Source organism: Podarcis vaucheri (genome assembly GCF_965113315.1).
Source record: "Podarcis vaucheri genome assembly, chromosome: 6".
In the NCBI taxonomy this organism is placed as follows: domain Eukaryota; kingdom Metazoa; phylum Chordata; class Lepidosauria; order Squamata; family Lacertidae; genus Podarcis; species Podarcis vaucheri.
The window spans coordinates 6623691-6647332 of record NC_138764.1 but is presented as its reverse complement, the minus strand read 5'-3'; the positions used below and the strand labels follow the sequence as shown (position 1 = coordinate 6647332).

At 43.4% G+C, this 23642-nt stretch overlaps 1 protein-coding gene across 2 annotated transcripts in view; it reads left to right on the top strand.

The window, feature by feature from the left end:
* ATF6 (activating transcription factor 6) overlaps nt 1–23287 on the top strand; it is an 88954-nt gene extending 65667 nt beyond the window's left edge. For both annotated transcript variants that reach the window (XM_082229080.1, XM_082229079.1), the window contains exon 16: nt 19098–23287. In XM_082229080.1, the coding sequence (XP_082085206.1) occupies nt 19098–19306 (209 nt within the window). In that variant the 3' untranslated portion in view covers nt 19307–23287. The remainder of the gene's footprint in view (nt 1–19097) is intronic.
* The last annotated feature ends 355 nt before the right edge of the window (nt 23288–23642 follow it).

Sequence of the window (23642 nt, the reverse complement as noted above, 5' to 3'; positions counted from 1 at the left end):
TCCATAACACTTTTACTCTCGTGCATCATTAAAAGTAAATGATGTGTCTTAATAAATATCTTTAAAATAAAATAAAATAAAAGTAAATGGTGTGTAAGAATAAAAAAATGTAAAACTTGCTTTGGGCAGAGGGAAGACTGGTGGCCAGGCTCCTGGAATGAGTGGTAACAAGTTAATAAGACATATTCAGAAGAATCAATATAAATGTGGGCCCTACCCTACATTAAAAGGAAGGAAGGGCCTCCTCCAAATGTAGGAAGTTATATAATGGTAAATGTTTTGTGCTGGAGTGGGTTTTTGCAGATCAGTACAATGTTTAGCGAAAGGACGCGGGTGGCGCTGTGGGTAAAACCTCAGCGCCTAGGACTTGCCGATCGCATGGTCGGCAGTTTGAATCCCCGCGGCGGGGTGCGCTCCCGTCGTTCGGTCCCAGCACCTGCCAACCTAGCAGTTCGAAAGCACCCCCGGTGCAAGTAGATAAATAGGGACCGCTTACCAGCGGGAAGGTAAACGGCGTTTCCGTGTGCTGCACTGGTGCCAGCTCGCCAGAGCAGCTTTGTCACGCTGGCCACGTGACCCGGAAGTGTCTGCAGACAGCGCTGGCTCCCGGCCTCTAGAGTGAGATGAGGGCACAACCGTAGAGTCTGTCAAGACTGGCCCGTTCGGGCAGGGGTACCTTTACCTTTACCATGTTTAGCATATGGAATAATTTAGTGCAATAAGCTACTGAGTCACAGAACATCATTGGATGTAACAGTAGACTGAATGGTACATGTAAATAGGAAGCATGCAGAGTGACAAGGAGGCCAAGGGATCCTTAGAAGTGAGCAGCACAAGAAATAGCTTCTCTGCTTTCCTCTGCATTTCTCCCCTTTATATGTGGAGGCAGGGTGTTTATAGGCTGCTTCCATATTTAAAGCAAATTCCAAAAGAGAGTAACCACGAGTGAAAACAACAATTCTACAAACATGTGTAAAAAGTTTGTAGTTTTAAATCCCTGGCATCCCTGACTGCATCCAAACAGCACTTTCTTGCCCCTGTACGTTTTGCACTGTGAGGGTGGGGTTCCTTCTCTGCCCTTTACCCAGCTCTCCACATATCTGCTTATGCATGATTCCATCACTTGCAACTAAATGAAAAGCCACTCTTCATTGCAGTCATCCAGCCAGGGTCAGCTGCTAAAGATTATTGTACACAGCAAGAAACTGGAGCTTGCCATCCACTCCGAGGCCACTGGCAGGAGCATTTTTATGTTCTGCTGAGATTCCTTGAGCCTGAAGAAGGGCTGGAGAACTCTTAGACCTTGCACTGAGCCCGAGAGCCTTGGAAAGCAGTGAGACATCCTTCTCCTCCTAGCTCAGAGGAAGGCAAGGGGCTTCTCCCGCAGTCACACTGGGCTGTGGAAGCACCCTAACTTGCAGTGTGGCATCACAATAAAACCTCTGGGGTGAGAGGAGCAGCATTGGTGAGAAACAAGGAATTCGGCTGACTACCAAGGCCAGTCACAGTTTGGTCATTTTGCAACGTGTGTACTCTTGACAAGGAGCTACAGCAAGCGTCCTGAGTGCTTTGATACAATGCACCCATTTTAAAATAACTGTTTGCCACATTTGTTTATTCCTTTGAAGTATTTGTTATCTAACCCAAAAATGTAATGTGGTCTCTTCAGACAGGAAGATGAAGAGAGAGGGCATGTCTTGATAGTTGAAATGATTTGGTCCTTAGTTGAAAGCTATTTAACATGCTTTGAAGGAAGTCGATGTGCCATGTTCCAGAATGTTGAGGAGTCTGGGATCTTGCCATTCACTGTCGGTTGTCAGTCACTCTGGGACTGCGGCGAAGGATAGACTTAAGAATGTTACTGAGGAAGGCCAGGCGTGGCCAGATGGGGGAGCGGAAGGGGCTAAGGGAAGGTCTGGGAAGGGTGTGTTTGACTGTTGGGAAATTGGGAAAGGGTGGGTTTGGCTGGGTGGTTCTCAGTTTATTAAAGCTCACTCTAGTTCTTATGGACCACTTTAAAAAATGTATACATTCCAAGGTATATGCATATGTGAGCAAAATATATTTTTACTTCTAAAACAAAGAGGGCCACCCTTGATTAGAAAAAATGGCCTGAGTCTTTTTATATATAAAGGTTATTGAAACTCTGTTTGAGAATTCATATGTGTTTAGTCACTTGGACAGGAAACAGTTGAGAAATTAAATATAAAAGCAAATTCTTCAGGGATTTTACATCCTGCCTTGTTTTTCTAAGTTGCCGCCTTTTGTATTAAAGCAACAGAAACTCCCCCCCTTTTTTTTAAAGAGAGAGAGAGAGAGAGAGAGAGAGAGAGATGATAGAAGCTGGCTAGAATGAGAGAATGATTTGCCTCTTTAATGTTCTGGGGAATCTGGCTATAGTTCTCAATGTTGAATGGAACAGAATCTCCACCCAAAAGCATCTGAAATTGAAAATAAAATGTGCGAATTGGGTGAGCTTGCTGTAACCATAAGCAGATCTGCATAAATCTTATTGATTTGCATAGTTCTTTGAGCAATGATTGCGGTTTTCCTTGGCAGAGAATTAGGACTTTTCATGTTTAGCATTATCAGCTGTTTTACACATATGGGTTCTAATAGTCGTATGGCTAAGTATATCCCATAGAATTTTTCTCTAACTAGTAAGAGTGTGGTTTGAAACAATGTGGTACTGTATATAATTATGTTGCTAAAGCAAAGGGTATCTATTCCTCTTCGCAGACTGGATGTGTGATGGCCTATGTTAGGCACTCAGCAAGGAAAAACAAATATTCTACACAAACATCTCATTCTGCCCCTGCAGTTGCAGGATTTTTATTTTCGAACCATTTTTATTTTGGTTTGTTTCAGTATCAGTAAGCAGAACATAAATTATGGTTTAGGATTAGTCTGTTTTAATCAAATACTTCAACTCTTGTACCTTTCGAATGGTTTTTGTTAATATTTAGGTCTGCTAATCCAGCGGCGTAGTGTGGGTTGCCAGCCGCCAATACCTCCAGAGTGCCTCCTCAGAGCCAAGCAGGGCTGTACTGCACTGCACCGCCTGCCTGCCTGTACAGGGGAGAGCCCTGTTGGCCAACGTGGCCCTTAATCCCCCCAACTCCTGCAGTGAGGACTACACTGCAGAGGCTGGACTACACTGGGGTCGTCCCTTGCCCACTTCCCTCTGTCCGCACCCACTCACCGTGGGCCTGAGCTGCTCTGCTGCCTTTGCCAGGGTGGGGTAGGGATCCCTTTGGAAGCCAGCACCTGCATGCGAGTGCCTGATTGTACCCCCCCCCCCGCTACGCCACTGTGCTGACCTCTTTGGTGGTGGCGGCTCTTTTAATCTGCAGCAGGGGGTTTGAGGAAGTCCACTTCTCAACCGATCAAGCCCCCTTTCTCCAGCTCATGTGAGTCAGAGGCGGGGTGGGGGCCTCAGGTGCCTTCGCCCAGGAGAAAGAGGGAGCCCAGGTGAAGGGAAAGGCGGCGGCAGCATCAAGCAGCCGTGCTCTGCAGGGTGCGGGGCTGAGGTTGTGTGATGCTGCCACCTGGTGCTGGAAGCAGAGGGAGTCCCTCTACTCCCAGCGCTTGATGGCAGCAACAACGAGCCCTGGTTCAACCAAGGTTCAACATCACGATGTATCGCCAGATTGCAATGTTTCGCTGGTGATACAACGCAATGTTGGAAAGGTGACATCACCCAGCCCTAGTCTTCACAAAAAAAGAAATAAGCATAGCATTAAGATTATAATGCTTATAATCTTAGGGCAGTTGGACTTGTAGAACTTGTCATGTTCTGGTAGCTTCTGTGGATTTATTTGGATTGTAACACAAGCATATGCCATTAGAGAAGAACAGTCAGGATCTTTTTGTAACCAGGAAAACCTACGGTATTTAATATCTCAATAAGGTCATCCAATGTCTTGAACTTCAAAAGGAGTATGTGCCAGGACTTATTTTTAAATTTTTAATGAAACAGTTCACAGATTTATGATAGGTGTCCATCCTGGCTGAAATAGACAGCTTGCTAGAACTTTGCTGTAAACCGTGCATTTCCTTGAGCTTTATATCATCTTTAACTTTTACTTGTAAGTATAAACATATTTCTTCAGCCAGTCCATGTACAGATGGTATCATCTTGTCGCATCCTGCCCTGTTCTCTTGCAGAGCAAGAGTTGACAGGCAATGTTTTTAGGATCATGGGAAGAGGGTAAATTTGGTGCCTCTTGTTCACAAGGGACAGATTGTGGTTAAAGCAGCCTTTTTACAAGAAAATACCAATCGTAGCATGTAAATAAATTACATCATTTTTATGTAGCCAAGTTAAAACAGGTGGAAAATTTGGGTAATCCTTGAGTTCAGCTCAATGCTGTAAAGGCGTTTTGGCTGCACATGATCAGACAGCAGCTTTGATAGCAGTGAAGAAAAGGGGGTTGCCTGGTGCTTTATTTTCTCTTACTACTTGTTGAGGTGTTTAGACTGAATAGATATCATGATTTTATGTCAGGAAAGGCAGGAGTGATCATGGATAGCTAATGTAGCTTCATCTCTGAAACTAATCACGTCTAGGCTTGGCTATCCTCTGTTTGGAAGATGAACACAGTTCTTAGCAACTGTGGGTGTCACAAATAATTTTTGTTCATTTATTTGGGGCCAAGCAGGAATACTTTCTTAACTCAAAATTTACAAAGAGCTCGGTGGATGTAGTCATCTAAATGGCTGTACCCTAGAAGAGTTGGCCATGGAAATTTTGTAGTTGTGTGGTTAGTGCTCATACAGTATTGTGATGGCCATTAGCTATAAACAATAAAATCTAATGACTGGTCATTGAAGTGGCCATATGGGCAGCAAGCCTGAAGATTTATCTTAATTAGTGTCCAGGACCTGATGCAACATGTAAGCGTTGTTGAATCAGTTGGGAACTGTGACCATAGTGCTATCAAATTCAATAAGCGGACAGTTGCCAGGAAAATCCAACACAGTCATAGTCGACATTAGAAAAGGAACTGAGGCAGTTGTCATTGTAGGTCTTAATGACAACTTAAAAACAGACAAATCATCTGGTCCAGGTGGCATACATCCGGGAAGTCTTCAGAATTCAAGTGTAAAATTGCTGACTTTCTAACAAAAATATGCTACTTTTCTCTAAGATAAGACTCTGTACTTGAGGACTGGAAAGTCACCAGTATAACACCAATTTTTAAGCAGGGGTCTAGGGAGGATCTGGGAAATTACAGGTGGGTTCTTTCTACAGAGGTCCCTTCCAGATCTAGGATTCAAGCATTAGATCTCTTTTAGCCCGCCGATGTGTCATTTTTCAGCTCTTTTTCAGTTTTTTTTAGCATAGGTTTCCAAGCAGAAGGGAAGGCATTACCAAAGGACCTTGTCTCCCTAGCAAACTCTATCAGAGCCATCTAGCTGAATTCACTATCATTTGCAAACCAGATTGAAGCAAGTTGATACAGTGAACTTGTTCTCAGAATCGTAATACTGAACCTTCAAGGATGCCTGCCTCTATTTTTTTCAGAAGGAAGGCCAAAGATTTCAGAGGTCCCTCCTAAGGTTGTCTAATGTGGCATTTCTCCCAAAGACATGTCAGCTTTGCAGCAGTAGCCTACCTTGGACTTCCATAGATTAAAAGAAATGACAATAAATAGGACCTCAACAGGTACTAGCAAATACTAGTTCCTAAGTATGATCCTTGTGAACAGAGATTCAAGAATGTCACACAGGAGTACTTTGTAAAACATTAACTCTTTGAATAATCTTGCATTACAAATTGAATCACTCATATTAAGTAATAATCCTTTGTACATTTGTACACTTACAAAGGATTTGTACTTTTTAAATAGAGACTTTCATTATTTTCTACCATTTTTGTTCAACATTTTAGATTCTTGTAATTTGCATTCAGCTAGTGGATCAGAATCTTCTGCTGGTTCCCTGCCTGACCTAAGGTGGGTCATAAAAGCAGCATTGCAATGCGTCCTACGCAGGGCTCCCTTTGAAAGTGACTCGGAAACTACAATTAATCTAGAATGTGGTGGCTAGATTGGTGACTGGGAGTGGCCGCCGAGGCCACATAACACCGGTCCTGAAAGACCTACATTGGCTCCCAGTACGTTTCCGAGCACAATTCAAAGTATTGGTGCTGACCTTTAAAGCCCTAAATGGCCTCAGTCCAGTATACCTGAAGGAGTGTCTCCACCCCCATCGTTCAGCCTGGACACTGAGGTCCAGCGCCGAGGGCCTTCTAGCGGTTCCCACACAGCGAGAAGTGAAGCTACAGGGAACCAGGCAGAGGGCCTTCTCAGTAGTGGCGCCCTTCCTGTGGAATGCCCTCCCATCAGATGTCAAGGAGAAGATGTCAAGGAGAATATAACATTTAGGAAACATCTGAAGGCAGCCCTGTATAGGGAAGCTTTTTAAGGTTAATGTTTTACTATGTTTTTATATATGCTGGAAGCCACCCAGAGTGGCTGGGGCAACCCACGTAGTACAAATAAATTATTATGATTATGATTATAAATCTGAAAAAGTTAAGTTCCACATATTGGTGCTACTTTTTCTCGCCCCCCGCCCTTTCTCTCTCTGCTTTGATTAGCATTTTACTTAATCTGAATGAATGATGGTATCCCTGATCAAGTCTCCCCCCCCTGCCAGTTTTTATTGTTTTACAGCTTATGACTAGCAGTCTCTGGGATTCAGCTTTCTGCTTTTTCCCATCACATTTCCTTCTGCAAAAGCGTGGGAATAAAACAGGGTCCGAGAAATGAGTCAGGGCTGTTCTTGGGTTATGAAATCAGTCTGTCTAGGCTGAGCTCTCCATTCTCTGTCCATAATAAACCTTATCTTTCTTTCCATCTTTTCCCTTGCATATTGTTTTCGGATAGTGAGGAAAGGGAGATCATGGCTGATATAGCATCTTCCATGAAAGAGCTCCATGATATAGCTGTCTTGCTACATCCCAAGGGAAATTGCAGATTTGCTCAGGTCAAGGGACTGTTGGCTGCTTTCCGTCTCACACCTGCATTGTGAACACCCAACCCTAGTTGTTCTGTGCTTAAAAAAAAATCGAATCACATTCTGTCATACAAATTCTGTGGCAAGAAAAACTGAATTCTGTAGCTTTTGTAAATTATGCATATCAAGCAAATTTGCACAATTTTCTTTTATGATGTATAATATTTTTCTACTAGCGTATTGTTCTACTTGACTTGAGTTGGGCAAGTATTGGAGCATCGAAACTCAGCCCACAGACTGGAAACTTGGCCAACTTCTTGGCATCTGATAGGTAGGTGTTACTTACACGCTTTCTAGCATATCTTCACACTCACAGGAGCTGGAAACCTGGATCTTTTCAAATGACAGTTGAGATTCTCAGAAAGTCACATTTTGTGGCCAATTCCACTTTTGTTGCTACCATGGAATTGTGGGGTGCACTAGCCATATTTATAACCTGCTAAGCTGGGGGTGGGAGACCTGCAGCCCTTCACAATATTGTTGAACTACAAGTCCCATCATCACTGACCAGTTGACATGCAGATGGGAGCAGGCATCCAGCAGCCCTTGCAGGACCACGGGTTTCTCATCTCTAGCAGGTTCCCCGTTCCTGTTCTTAGCCAATCACAGCCCACCAGGTATGAGTTGTGACCTGCTAGTCCCATGCAAGCAGCAAAATAGGAAGCTTATTGGGCCCCTTTGTTCAGCTTAGATGTGTCTGTACAGCTGTTTTCCTTCCACTTGTACTGGCAGTACTGGAATAGCTCTTTCACAGCGAAGGTGGGACCAGGATGTGGGGGAAACAGATCCGTGAGATGCCCTTTGTTTCATGCCGTGTGGCACATTAAGGTCCCTTCCAACTCTACAATTCTAGGATTCTGTGTTTATACATAAGTAGCAATGGGATCCAAACAACTCTTAATCAGATTTTTTTTAATGTGTTGCAGAAGAAGCTGTCTCTTGTAACGGTGGTTGGAACTGGTTTTAAAATAGATTCTTGCATTGAAATGAAGTCCCTGGTTTCATAAGGCAAAAAGATACTTATGTGTTAGGTCAACAAATGAAGCACTGAAGGGAGATCTGTCAAAATGTTCTGGTATGTGCTTGGAACATAGTGTATTTTTAGCCATTTTTTTGCTGTTACAGCCCCATGGGTGTTTATAGTCTTATTTGGTAACACTTAGCAACTCTTCTGATGGAAACGTTGTCCAGACCACACTGGATGGTAGAGCTAGAGCAGCGCAGTTTAGTCTGAGTCACGGCATTTGCAGGAATTGAGCTGTGGGATGAGATACAGCTGCGCTGTTCAGATTCAAACAGTCCGGCCTCAGTCCTTGTTAGCTGCTGCACGCCTCCCCCCTCCCTGTCCAGTCCTGAGGGGCAAACTGAAGGCCGCATCTGCTCTGCTGTATTCCATTTTGCAGCAGATGAAACTGGTGTTCAAACAGAAGAGGTACATTGCAGAAATACATAGTGAACTTCGTTGTGAGATCTCTGGCTGAGATTCAGTGTTAAAATGTGTGCTTCGGGACTTTCCTGTTGCCCTTGAAAATTGGGGATGGGCTGAGCTGGTATTCTTCTTGAAACTATAGAATTTTGTCTGAATATGACTATCGAGATTTCTTCCAATATCCCTGTTTTCAAGGCAAATATTGCATCACAAACATACAAACAACTCTGGTGTAAATGTGCCTTTTGCAAACACCATGACTGACTATACAAGTCAAGTGCCTTTGCATATATTTTACTGCTGGATAGTGTGGCCATGTCTTCGGGGCTCATTCCCTGAGCCACAGGCAGATTTTGCAGTTTTTGCAGTAAAACCACACAGCTAATTTACTGTGATTTCACTTGTGCTTGACTGTCCATAGGATTCCTTGACTATAGGAGTGTGGTAGCCCATCTCTCCTGAAGAGAAAGACCCTCTTGGTTTCATTCTCTGGAAGCCCTGCCTTCCCTAGTGGTTAGAGGGTCAGATTAGAATTAGGGAGACTGTTTCAAATTGCAGTTCATAACCCTGAGCCCGATGTTATACTACATACAAAAGGCATTCTTTAAATAATAATAATAATAACAATAATAATAACTGAGATTTGCCACATGTTTCAGAGTGAAAAAGGCAACAGTTGATCTTGTTTATATATCCAGACATCTGGGCAGGGGGGTAATTTCCTTGCCTTCATTTATGTAATATTATACATTGTAGGTGACTCACAGTAGTTAAACATCAAAACACACACACACACACAACTTGGCAAAACTATGTCCAAGTTGTAGCCGAACATTATGTAACTCAGCATCAGCCAACTTCACTGCATCCTGGCAAAGTCTTCAAAACTGAAGTTTTAGGCCAAATGGTTTTGAAGTAACCTGAAAAGTGATAGGAGAGGAAAGTAAGATGTTAAACCAGTAATGGATAGTTCTCATGACAGGAATACCTAAGGTGATAGGAGCAGTCACCCTGGTTCATATTCGAGTCTGTTCCGGCACTCTTCTCCCTCTCCTGACTCCACTACCAGAAGTGCGCAGGGCCTGAGAGAGAGAGAGACAGACAGACAGACAGAAGTGCCTAAAGCAGAGTGAGGCTACATCAGGCAAGAGGAATAAGCCAATGAAGTGGAAGAGCAGGTAGCGTATATGAGCAGCCACAATGGTGCCCCTCCCTGATCTAGAAAGATTTCTGGAATGCATGGAGTCCACTGAGGCAGCTGCTTCTCTAGGCAAGGAGAATGGAGTGTGCCTGTCCTCCTGATGAAGAAAATGAAAAATGTGGTATCATTGTGCTGCTTTCCTCTCACCTCCCAGTGATTGGAAAGGAAAGGAAAACTGGGGGTGAGATCTAGAGCAGAAGAGCTGGTATGCAAGGCTGGGCTTGCCAGGGTGCATAGGAAGGGGGCTTCATTATGAATGGGACAAGAAATGGGCTGAAACCCAACAGAGGTAGTGAAGGTAGGTGAGGCTGTGGCTGTAAGTGGTGGATTTTGGACGCCAATCAGTTGCATGGCGTAACTGGAATATTCTGCAATAGGATTAGGACCCTGTGACCCTCTAGGCGTTGCTGTGCCATAGTGCCATCATCACAGATCTTTGGCCACACTGGCTGGGGCTGAAGGGAGTTGAGAGTCCAACAACATTAGAGGCCACAGTTTCCTCACTAGTATTCTACAATATTTGATCACAATCAACATACCACTTGTTTGTTTGTTCTTAAATTTTGAAATCATCATTATTATCTTACATTTCTATTGTTGGGGTGTTATTTATAAATTACGTTTGATGCAGCATTCGAAACTAACAAGGTGCTATTTGCCTTTTGCGACTCAGAAGCGCCCCCTTGCAACCAAGTGGAGATTTCTGCTGAAAGGTTTGTGACTGAAATCTCCACCATGGGAGAGGACAGCAGCCTCCCTGACTGACCACAAAAGCTGAAAAGGTGTTATCAGCTATAGAACTGCTGGAATTCCCTTTCAACCCTACACCCCACCCTACACCAGCCTTTTGATGTGCTGAAGAGGGAATCTGACTCCCTTTTCGTACAGTTTGCACAAGTAAACAAGCTGCAAAGCTCTTTTCTGTGGTTAGATGCACTGCTTCTCTCTTGGGTGGTTAGCAGGAGGGGAGATCTGAATTGCTAACGTTGCAGGTAGCAACTGAAGACAAAGCGCAAGTTGTCCTCCTGCGACAGCAAAACCCACCCCCAAAACACGTTCCCAGTCTCCACCAGGGATTCAGAAGGCTGTTCCACCACCTCTGCCTCTCACCTCTCACCCTGTTAATGAAACCTGATTTCCACTCTGCTCTTGGTTCCTTGTTCCTAGATAGGAGAGGGTGGATTGGTGTCCCTCAGTTTCTTTCTTCCCAATTTCTTTCTGGTCATCTCCCCCACCCCCTTATTTCAGAAGAGAAGGGGTGTGTATGGATGTGCCTTTAAGCAAAATAAGCTTTGCTGGGGGGGGGGGAGGAATCAAGGAAGAATGGGGGGGTGCTTTGTTGTTATTTTGGCAAGAGGTTTACTTGGTTCCATTTGTGGGCATTCCTTTCTTCACATAATGAGGTGCTGGAAGGCTGTTTTGGACTCCTCTCTTTCCCCAACCCCCATTATTTACGAGGAACTCTCCTAGAATTATATTTCTACTGCCCCCCCTCTTCTCATAGCCCCTCACCAAATGATCTACTTTCCCATCTCTGTTCCACAGTACTTACACATTTGTTTCACTTTATCTCTCTCAGATTTCTTTCTAGTTCAGCATCATAGTAATAATGAGCTGCAGTATTTTTATTAATGACTTTATATGCTTCTTAATTGCCAAAGTTGGCCTCTAAGCAGCAAGTGTTCAGATGCTGTAGGTATATATTCTTTTAATCCTTATGACATCCCTGTCAAGTGTGCCAAGAGGCGTTGAAACTCCATTAACAAAACCATTAAACATAGTTAAATGTATTATCGCAACATGGTTTTGTTCTTATTTGATAAACAAGTTCCTTCCCACAGTTACAACTTTTTAATGTCAGGGTTTCTGTACTTTTTGACAGCTTGATGACAGGCAGAATTGAGACGTCAACCAGCTGGGACCTCCCCATTTCATACAGTGATAAATAAGCATCACCTGTTGAATTTCTTTCTGATGTGCATATGCTGCAGCCATAGGTGCTCACCAGGAGAAAGATGGCAATCCTATACACAGCTGATAAGCTAACCGAAAAAGTTAAATTCTGAATGGGCATTCTGAGAGATATTAATTGTCTAGTAAAAGTGGGTTTTTAAAAACCCCAATTTCTGTTCTACAATTTTTTCTTTCTACTAAATGGACTTGGCATGATCAACAAATTCCAGACGGATAGGCATATATTATTTTATTATATCATATTATGTCATATCATATCATTATATTGTAATTATAGTTTGTATACCACCTTTTAAACCAAAGGAATACTATGACATTATAAAGACTTAACACATTTAAGCCCACTTTGTCAGATTGCTGAATGCGTCTCATGAGGTGGCTGTAGCCTACAAATGTTTGTTTTGTTGACGCCACAGCAGCATAAGTCTGACATCTACTTGTTTTATTGTGATGAATCTTCAATACTGGAATCCCATTAGCTGTATTTACATAATAAAACACTCTTGAGAAGACATGGCACCCATCAAGGAATAGAGGGAGGATTGTGCTTACATGAATCTTTTAATGTTAGGAAATTCTCAAATTATGGATATTAAAAGGAAGGTCTGCAAAATGCATTAACACTGGCATCCCCAGCCTTCGGCCCTCCAGATGTTTTGGACTACAATTCCCATCATCCCTGACCACTGGTTCTGTTAGCTAGGGATCATGGGAGTTGTATCCCAAAACATCTGGAGGGCCACAGCTTGGGGATGCCTACATTAACATTTAGTTAGTTTGCATGGTAAATGTAGCATCCCAAGTAACCAGAACCTTTTATATAGCAGGATTTTGAAGGTTCAGCTGTACAGGCAGTCCTGCAAAAAAAAAATAATCTTGCAAATGGAGTGTTCATAAGCATGCTGCTGGAGAGGTAATGCACAAAAATAATGAATTAGGTCAGAGGTTTTCAACCTTTTTGAGTCCACGACTCCCTTGACCAACTACATTTTTTCTGCAGCATCCTTGTGGGGTTCAGGAGCACAGTTATGCCACCCCTTGCCTTTAGAGCTGGCAGCCTCTCCCTTCTTGGGAGTCCCCTGGGCAGCTGCTGCTGCCGCCTCCTGTCCCTGAGCTGCCCCTGCCCCCCGCCTCAAAGAGAGGTGCCTCCTCACACTGCCCCAGAAGGGCCTGGGTCTTGTCTGTCCACTCCTAACAGCAAGGCTGGTGGCCTGGCTGGCTGGGCTCCCTTGCCTGCTTTCTTGTGTATTCCGAGGCCACCTCAGCTTCTGGCAACCAGCACCCCCTGGACGGCCCCAGAGACGCCATTCACCTGTGGAGCTTCTAGCCAGGGCTGCTGCAACAAACAGTCACACAAGCCGTTGGGAGGCAGAGAAACAAGAGGGCATCAGAGGAGAGAGCGGAGGGAAGAGGGACAGAGACCAGTGTTGCGTGTGGCATCCCTCACCATCATTCAAGGCACCCCAGGGTGCCACGGCATACTGCTTGAAAACCACTGAATTAGGTTACAATCCCAATCCCATTTGCCTAGGAGTAAGTCCCTTTTGCATTCAGTAGGATCCATACCTGTGTGGAAATGGTTAGGAATGCACTGTTAGACCCGTTCTGCCAAGAATTTTGGTATACTGTAATAGACGTACAGTCGAACCTTGGAAGTCAAACAGAATCTGTTCCGGAAGTCCGTTTGATTTCCAAAACATTTGAAAACCGAAACGTGGCTTCCAGTTAACTGCAGGAGCTTCCTGCACTCAGTTTGAAGCCGCAGAAGCCCTGTGGGACATTTGGGTTCCAAAAATAATTTACAAACCGAAATAGTCACTTCTGGGTTTGTGATGTTCGGAAGCCAAAACATTCGGTAATTAAGCTATTTGACTTCCAAGGTACGACTGTATTTAACTGTGACTGCAATACTTGCTGAAGTTGCAACATAACATATTGGGCAGAGAGGGCGAGAGAGAGAGAGAGAACACACACACACACACACACACATCCAAGTACAGTGGTACCTTGGTTGTCAAACGCCTTAGTTGTCAAACAAATCGGCTCCCAAATGTTTCAAACCCGGAAGTGAGTGTTCCGGTTTGTGAATGTTTTTTGGAAGCCAAACATCCAAAGCGGCTCCTGCAGCTTCCAATTGAGTGCAGGAAGCTCCTGCAGCCAATCGGAAGCTGCGCCTTGGTTTTCAAACCATTCTGGAAGTCGGACGAATTAAATTTGAGAACCAGGGTACCACTGTACATAATACTTATGGTTGGCCACTATTGCTAAGCCTGAGCCCCACTTATGTTTGTGGTGTCCAATTAACAGTTGCTATTAAAATGCATTACTGATGTGAATTGTGTATTAGTTCATGTGTTTCCAAAAATTTTTTACTATAATAATAACAATAATTGTAATAATACTGTAATTGTTAAAATGTGCAACTGAATTGTAAAACGCTAAATGTACAATATACAGTGGTACCTTGGGTTAAGAACTTAATTCGTTCAGGAGGTCTGTTCTTAACCTGAAACTGTTCTTAACCTGAAGCACCACTTTAGCTAATGGGGCCTCCTGCTGCCGCTGTGCCGCCGCTGCACGATTTCTGTTCTCATCCTGAAGCAAAGTTCTTAACCTGAAGCACTATTTCTGGGTTAGCAGAGTCTGTAACCTGAAGCGTCTGTAACCTAAAGGTAACCCGAGGTACCACTGTACACAATTAGACATTCAATTGTTGTGCCTATAACCTAAATTTAAGGAGCCATTTGGTGAATAGCTTGCATATCTAACACTGGTTTAATGAAAAGAATTACTAAAAAAAAATAAAAATGAGCAGGCAGCATCCTATTTCTTCCATGGAGAAATATTGCCTTGCCATATGCTCCCTTGAGAGCCTGAAGGGGTTGTACTCCTGCTGGCTTCGTTCCTATTGATGACAAGGGCTCTTCTTACGGGCCTTTGGCGCCTGAGACTGCTCTGCTTTTTGTTACTGCCTCAGATGTATACGTGGGCTCTGATGGTTTGTGCAGGTGACTTTGGCTATGGAATGGTGGCGCAGTCTGTAATTCTGAACTGTCCAACAGAGCCCAACTTTATCCAGCGAAGCAGCATACTGGGTTTAATGTATATCCCATATCTTGTGATTCATGTTTCCATCAGACGGCCTTCTGTTCTTTAGGCTTAGAAAACATATTGTACAGACACTGGCAAAAAGTAAGTCAGTAGTTGGCTGCCACTTAGAATCAAAGCTGGCTTTGTTTTTTTTCTCTGGCAAAATGTCCATAAGGACACTGGCAGGCATATTGGATATCACTACTTTAGAGTAGGTAGGAAGCATTGAACCCCTTTGCATTCAACAGCCAGCTTCAGTATTGAGAACTTTTCTCTGCTAACACTGGTCCAGTTCCAGTGTAGGAGAGCTAAAGGGGAAGGAGTTTGCACTGCACTGATAGCCTCTAGGCCTTACATTTAGTCCTAATGGCAGCACATTGGGTTGTTCACTAAGCTGTATAAGTGTCATGGATAACATCATATGCATATCTCCTTAGAGAACTTGGAGATATTAAAGGTAAAGGTAAAGGTACCCCTGCCCGTACGGGCCAGTCGTGTCCGACTCTAGGGTTGTGCGCTCATCTCACTTAAGAGGCCGGGAGCCAGCGCTGTCCAAAGACACTTCCGGGTCACGTGGCAAGCATGACAAAGCTGCTCTGGCGAGCCAGCACCAGCACAGCACACGGAAACGCCTTGGAGATATTAAATGCTTTTAAATAAATAAAATACTTCTTTTAACAGAGAGACCAGAAACAGAATTAATGAAATTACAGACTTATTCCTATATTGATTTTATGATTCTCTGCTGAATGTATGAAGTGTCTATTCTTGTGTGTTCATATATTCATTCTGCCACTACCCTGCTGTTCTTCAGAGAACTCAGAGTGGCTTGCTTATGGTTCTCAAGTGGTCTCTTATCCAGGCAGCTTATGGCCCTAGACCTCTTTAGCCTCAGCAGAAGACTTGTGTCATCTGTCTTCAGACTATTCAGGAGCGAAGTATGAATTATTAGCTTGAGGCTACACTTAACTACTAATGACCATTTCCTTAGTTTTTGGTTTGGGCCAGTCAGTTGTTCTGGATATTTTGCAGCTCTCCAGTCTTTAGGTTTTGTAAACAGCAATAGATTTTCACTGATTGCACCTATAGGGTAAAACAGGGCTCTAGTACTGTGTCTGTTTATTCCAGAGATAATTGCATAGAGTAAGATCCTAGATTGTAGGCCCCCCACCGCTGCCCAAGGTTCAGTTTCTCAGAGACCCTACGCAGGAGGAATCATATGCTTCACACACGTCAAAAGGCATTCATGGGTGTGACCCATGCAAGTTGTTTTAGCACTATTAAATTAGGGGTATGATTACTGGGGAGAAAGAAATTGGGTTTGGGGAAATAGTTCTGCTCCCACTCTCATCCACGTAGCAGGTCAGGGGAAGACTGTAGAGAGCCATTGCCTGTTCGAGTACAGCACTGGTTTAAAACAGACCAGTGGTTTGACTCAGTAAATGATGTTGCTGTGTTGATTCTCCACCATAGAGAAACTGGCTTTGGGAGACTGAAAGAAAAGAAATTTGATAGTTTCCTCTCTCCCAGTCAAATGAGGGAACTCCAGTCCACCTACAGTAGTTCAATTCCTAAGGGGCAGTACTTGCTGTCATACCTCTGTGCCTCAGAGTGCAACGTGAATGATTCATTAATGGGCAGTCATAAAGAGTGAGAATTAGCATCCAGCATGTCCCACCTGGGACTGCATACACTTTCCCCCACCCAAATGTTGACGTTAGATGTGTTCCCCATTTTGTTTTGTCAAGAAAGAAAATGAAAAAGGTAGTCCTTGTGTTTGAACAGCCCTGATGAAGAGCATCATTTAGCACACAAGAGCCTCCAGGCAACTGTTCCACAACAGGCATTTAGCCGGTTCAGCCACCTGGACTTTGCGGGGCAGAGAGCAGGAAGCAGCATCCAAAGAGCCCGTTCAATAGCCGCACAGTGACTGACTGTGCAGAAACCCCTGGAGCAAGCTGCTCTCGGCTCTGCGCCCTTGATGAGTGATGAGAAGCTGACCACCCACCAAGAGGTGCTGGGGTGGGGCAAGCTTCAGGGCAATTTTGTATGAATGCAGAAAGAAAAGAAGTTGAAAGCTATTGTGGATGGTGGGGAGGTCAGAGAGAGACTGCTTATGTTATACAAGCGTGGGAGATGGCTCATAATACGGTCAAAACATTTTTGCAGTGAGTAAGAGAACCTAGGCAAAATCTGATTCCTTGTCTGCCTCTTAATTCTTAATCGGTCTCAGTGTAAAAATTCTAAAAAGCATCCAATATTGAGGCAGCAAGCTTGAGTACAAGTTTCAGAATGAATAAATTTAGAATGGCTGCATTCACACAGAATACTAAGCCCCAACTGTTTGGCTTGTTTCACATTCCTGTTTCTCTTCTCACTTAGCGGAGTGGAGAAACAAGCCTATTATCATCTAAATTGTTATAATCTGAAACAGCACTCTGGTCTGTTTTCTCTCCATCTTGAATTACCATTATGTGTAAATACATCCAGAGTAAGTAAGTTCATCCCCACCTCCAGCCCAATCCCATGAGCTTCAAAGGCGTGTGGACAGCCTGCCAGGGTTGAACATAGGAAACTGCCCATGTCAGGCCATTGATCTGTCGGGTCCAGATTTTCAGGATGAGAGAAGCCTTTTTCAGCTGTTACCTGAGTTAGCTTTATGGAGAGATGTCAGGGACTGGACATTGCACCATCTACCTTGAAACGTGTATTTTCTGAGTTATATATTGACAATTTCCTTGGGGGGAAACTAATTTTTATTTGGGCACTGATTATTGGTTTATGCCAGAGTTTCTTGATACTTTCTAGGGAACTAGGAAAATCTAAAACTTAAAAATACTAATCTCTGACATACTTTGGCAAATAAAAAATGCATGCACACAACACGTGTGTGTGTGTGTGTGTGTGTGTGATCTATACATATATTGATTTTGCCTTTTGAAATAGCAAGGGTTGAGCCCTTGTTTGAGGAAGTGGCATATCTCTTTCACATCTGGTGAAATTTGCCTTTTTTATGCTTGGATATTGGCATAACCATATACCATCCATTATGGCAGGAACAGCTCTGAGATGCAGGTCCATTGAATGAAAAAGCGAATGGAAAGGCAGAGACCACGTGAGGAGTGATTTTGCAAAGTTCTACCTCAGGGCCAGTTCTTACCACACCACATTATATGGTTCCCAAAGATAATTGGCAAAGCAAAATCCCAAAATTCTCTTGAAGATGGTTTGTTGCCCCTTCGGCACAAACTCTCAGCCATTGTGGCCATGCCCTAAAGGAAAGGCTGGTGTGCAAGATACAGTCCTCTGCACTGTTCTTGGGTGCCTGTCCTCGTTTCATGGGGCTTGTGCAAAAGAACAGCTGGCATGTTCCCAAAAAAGAAGAAAAGCAAATAAAACTTTTCACACTTCAGCTAAGCACAGCAGAGGGATCAGGTTAAAAATCATACAATACTTTTATACAGCTTTGCTTGGAAACCAGTGAGATTCTTCACTCTTCCTTCTTGATAAATAGAAACCTACTGATCACTTTCCAAATGCTATCCAACCAGGACTGATTTTCATTGGTGGATGTTTAGTTCTATTTTTGAGTACATCTAGGACAGGGGTGGGGATCCTGTGGCCCTCTATCAGACTCAGCCAGGTGTCTAATTGCTGAGGGTTTTGTAATTCAGCAACTTCTGGAAGGCTGATAAACAGCCCTGGTCTAGAAGGATCCTGGGTTTCGTAGTATCTTTAATCAACATGCTCTGGAACACACTTTCAGGACTGCCTCTCTTTGTATTGTGCCCACATGCCGATTGAAATCAGGCCAGCTGGTACTGCCCATGATGCCAGGAACATGACCTTTATTGTGGCCTGTCCTAAATTTTGAAACCTGGGTGTCTTTGGAAATTGACATATTTACTGGAGTGTAACAGGTGCAAAATATTTTCCCCACTGGTCATTTGGATAATTTACTGTGTATCACTCCCTTTTGAAGTTTGTTTTATTTTTAGTTGTTCTTGTTTGTTCTAAGTGTGGTGGGGTTATTCCTGTTTTTTTATAGACTGTTACCTGCTTTGAGTTTGTGGGAAAGCAACTCCACAACAATTTGGTGGTGGTGGTGGTGGTTGTAATAGTACACATTTATAGACCACTTCATGGCATAAAACCATCCAAGTAATGTACCCAGTAAAAATGGAAGAGAACACTGCTTTCTTTTTAGTTCATACAAAGTGTTGTTCAATTCATATGAATTAGTTTGTAAGAAATGTAGGAGCAACTTTTCTGTACAGCAGCTGCATGTATATTGTTATGTTATGTTAGATTATGTTATAATGTATGATACAGTTAGGGAAATGTTTTCCCCATTATGACTCTTTCCTTTTACTTTTGTAGAGAAAATAATCAATGGCCAAGACTACGAAGTTATGATGCAGATAGACTGTGAAGTGATGGACACCAGGATCTTGCACATCAAAAGCTCCTCCATCCCTCTTTACCTTCGAGACCATCAGAGGAACCATACAACATCCTTCTACAGCTCTCCTCCAACTGTCCCAGAGGCAGCTCCTGCTGTGAGAGCAATCACAGAATCACCACAGTAGGCTCCCAAAGTCAGGCTTAATACCCTGGAATGACCAATTGGCCTGGTTGCTTCTTAATGGGTTTGCCATGGCAGCTTTATGGGCAGTGTCCTGCCTCAGTCAAGAGTCTATCACAGTCAACATGAGGCTATCAAATAAGCCTCTAAGACTACTAACCCAATCCGTCCCCACTGCTTTGTACCATTGCTACTGTTCCAGTAACATGCAGGATGCTTTTAAAACATTACTTGGTTGTATAAAAATAGGTGAAGTGGGCTTTTGGTTGTTTTGATTTAATCGATGGCAAAAGTAGAGGGGGAGAGAAAACAAGGAGCTCCCAGCTGTGGTGATGTGGATTGCAGATGAAGGTCTCCCAAGACAGCTTGCTTCTAGTGCTTCAGATGTTTAATTCAGCCTCAAGACAACTGTTGTATCATAAGCATGGATCTTTTGGTGATGCTACGGGTAACCATCCCTCAAGTTAATAATGTATAGTTGATGGGCAAGCAATTATTTCCCTAGCTAGTGGGGTTACAAAGTTGTAGTGCTGTCTGGAATGTGGTTGGACATGTCTTTATGAGCAGCTGTTGGCTGGCACTTGTGACCTCACTGTGCAGACCCAAGTGTTGACTCATGATATCAGCCTGCACAGAGGGAACTGAAACTGACTTTGGAAGAGCCCCTTGTCAGTTACACACAGACTCACAGAGAAACACACACACTCACTGGCCAATCTTCAGTTTGCTAAACTTTGCTTAGCAACTGTAGTTAAATGCACTTTTGGCCTTAATGGATATGAGGCTTCTTCTCCAGAATTTGCTTTAAGGCTGTAGTGTTTCAACTTTCCTGTGAGTGTCTCCTTCGCATGTTCTCTCATATATCTGACTTTAGATTTTTATTTTTAGCCTAAGAAAGCACTTTCCCTTCTTCTAAATCCATTGCCTGGGGACATGGGACATGGCAGAGCTGTCCTGCAAACACTAATATGTAATATGAACAATATTTGAACAGATCGCCTTGATAAGGCCATAGAACAGTGTGTAATGACCTTGGGCTTTGCAGAAGGAAGCCAAAGCAAAGCTGTGTTGGGGAACAGTTGTAGCTGTGCAAATCCCTACTCTGTCAGGAAAAAGGGGATAGCTTCTAGGCAGCTGGGAATGGGTGTGTCTTTTAAAGACGATGCAAAGGCTACCAAAGCCAGAGCCAGTTAAATGTCCACAGTCAGTGAGAGCAGGTCCCCTGCCTTCCCCCACCCACTCCTTTGGAGCATGTGGACATACTGAGTACCCATATTGGGCATATAGAGCGCCCATATTGGGATGTGCTTTGAAATTGTCAGGAATAGGAAAGAAAAATGTGCTGCTCTCGTAGAAAATGGATGGATCATGCAAAGGGAAAAGAAGCTAGAGCCAGGAGGCTAAGGTTTATATTTATTTATTTTAAATATATATATATATTTGCTGTCTTTCCATATAGATATGCTCAGGGTAACTTATATGATAAGCGTAAATCAGGGATGATGTGTTATGCATCTGTTAAATGCATGTTGAAGCAAATAGGACTTACAGCAAGAATGGCTGCCTTCTCCCAAGAGAAAACTAGCCTCATGCCAGAAGCACTCTCAGCAGAGAAGACCATGCCAATATGGCATGACCAGGGCAGGTGTTACAGGACCAGCAACCTCTTGCTTCCTTTGTTGCCTGTTTCTAAAATAGAAAAAAGGGAGTCAGTTCAGACATTGTACATACCACTACATTTGTGCAAATAACACTTGCACAAGTAATGTCAGGTACACATACCTGGAAAGTAGCAGTAGAAGCTCCTATGAATGGGATGTGACAAAGGTAGAGAAATCCTGGCTTATAGATGCAGTTGCTGTAACTTCTGTACACCCTTTTATGACTGGCAGCAGGAGGGGTTAAATTGTCCCGCAGCGTTTGAGCTGATTTGAAAGTGGCATTGTGCAGTCATGAAGCTTATCTGAACTTACCCTGCTCACTGGAGTACACCACTCCTGTGCTCAATTATTTTGTGCAAATAAGCTGGTAGTTATAGTTAAAGCTCAGAGTGTGTAACTAAAGTGAATTGATTTTTAACTGAAATAACTTTCTGATTAACTTTCTGCCGAGGTATCAAAAGTGACATACATAAAACATAAGGGAAAGCCCAAACAATATAACAAAATGGCAATGAAAATTGGAAAGCATCAACCCAAAACATTCTTAAAATAACAAACCAAAAACCCAGGCGCTAGCTGGTGCATCAGCTAAGAGTTTATTACCGGGGCCTAGAAATCAGCAGGAAAGATGCTCCAAAGGAGAGAGGCCACCTCTGACAAGTCCCAGTTTAGCTTGTCTCCACCTTCTTCTCCTGCCTCTGTTGTCTCCCGTGTTTCATTTATAAGCTCTTCAGGCCAAGGACCCAACATTCATGCTTACCTGGTAAGGTGCTATGCGCATTGACAGCACTATATAAACAACAACAACAATATATGCGCCAGCTCTTATTTGTCCATTATGCTGAGAAAATGCCTTACTTTGCCAGAATTTTACCATGCAACAGGTGAATTTGCCTCTTACAAAATGTGCTTATGTGACTGGAACTCCACCATACATTGTCTTTACCCCTCCACTGCATCTCAGGGTGTATGTGCTAAAGAGCCTTTGAGCATGGAGGGATTCTGCTGCCTTTTTCCGGCAGAGGAAACTTGCAGGCTCCTAGTGAGAGCTGAGTAATGGTTCAGAAACATTATTTTATTAAGGAAGGCGTTGTTCACTTGGATGCTGAGTCCCCATCGTGGCACAAAGAAATCTCAGCATCCTGAAAGCAGTTCCCTGTAGAAAGCCATATTTTGCACAATTTAATATTAATGGAAATATACACAGAAACATTTTTGGAAAGGTGTTTTTTGGGGGAAAGTGCAAGATGGCTTTAAAAAGAGGGGCACAATCCAGTAGGAAGGCTACAGTGTTGGAACTGTTGCATAGTTGAAGGGTGAACCATTTTGGGGTGCTTTCCTCTGCTTTTCAGACTCATATGGTCCAATAACACAGTTTGAAGCAAGCAGTTTTGGTATAGCCAAACATTTTCTGTAATAAAGGGTATGGTTTGAGGGTGCATTTAGAATCCTGCTGAGTTTTTGGCCCTGCCAAGCAATTACCAGCCAAATCAGGCAGCCCCCCCCCCCCCACACACACCAAGCTTGGTTTTGTCAAGTTTTGATTTTTCATTCACCCAACATGCTGGCCTAAGTTGGGTAGAGATGTCCTAGCTATACATAATACGGGGTTCCTTGGGGATGCCCAGTGCACCAGGCTCACATCCTTCTCCTAGTGCTAGTCTTGGCCCCTTGGGGTGGGGGAGTAATGCAAGTTTAAGGAGCTACAGTATGGACTTGCTAGGGCACTCCTCCTTTGTTAGGGATGCTATGCTTTATTTTAAAAGCCTCCCCCTTCTTGAGGGCCTTTATTAATCTCTTGTCTAGCCCATGTGAAAGTCACGGCTTTCAGCTGTCCTCCTGCCAGCCTCAGCACTGCCTGTCTGCAACTGGCCAGCTGCCCTTGGCTTTGGACGCAACTCTTGCAGAACACTTTATTAAAACTGAAAACCTCCCTTTCAGAAGAAGCTAAGCAGAGACCATTTTCTGAGTTGATCTCATTTTGATTGCCCCCCCAAGCTTAGACCAGTTTTTTCTACAAGCCCAGGTGTGCTTGTTAACACCCCACAAACAAGTTAAAAGGCGGCATTGTGCACATTGTCTTTTTGTACTTTTTGTTATTTCCTTCTTCAGGATTGTGTTTATTTGTTTTCAAGAAAGTAACTTCTGTTTGTATGAACTGTTTTGGGGGAGGGATATAGTTTTGATCTGTGTGTGTTTTGTAGCTGAGGTGATGCATCTGTTTTGGCTTGAAGGCATCCTACAGCCAGGATGTCAAAATCAGGGACTACTTCTGTATCTGTTCTTTAGAAGATAAAAAATAAATTAAAAACCTTTTAAGTGTAGTTCAGTGGCGTTTGGTTTATTTGTGTGCATTCAGTTCAAATTCCATCTTGCAGCACTGGCCCCAATATCTCTGTGTATGTGGGTGTCATATTATATAGATATATTTCCCACCCAAGTAATGCCTATGCACTATTAATAGCAAACTTGGGTAGTTGAGTTGCTGACCCGAAAATCTATGTCTCCACTGTGCAAGGATGTGTGGATCCAGAATTGGCCTCCACGGTCACCTACAGACACACTGTTAAGATCGTATTCATGGAAGACAATCTTACTCAACTACGCGTGATAGCAAAATAAATGAATAAGATAAAAAATATAAGGTGTATCAAAAGATTTAATAATAGTGATAAAAAA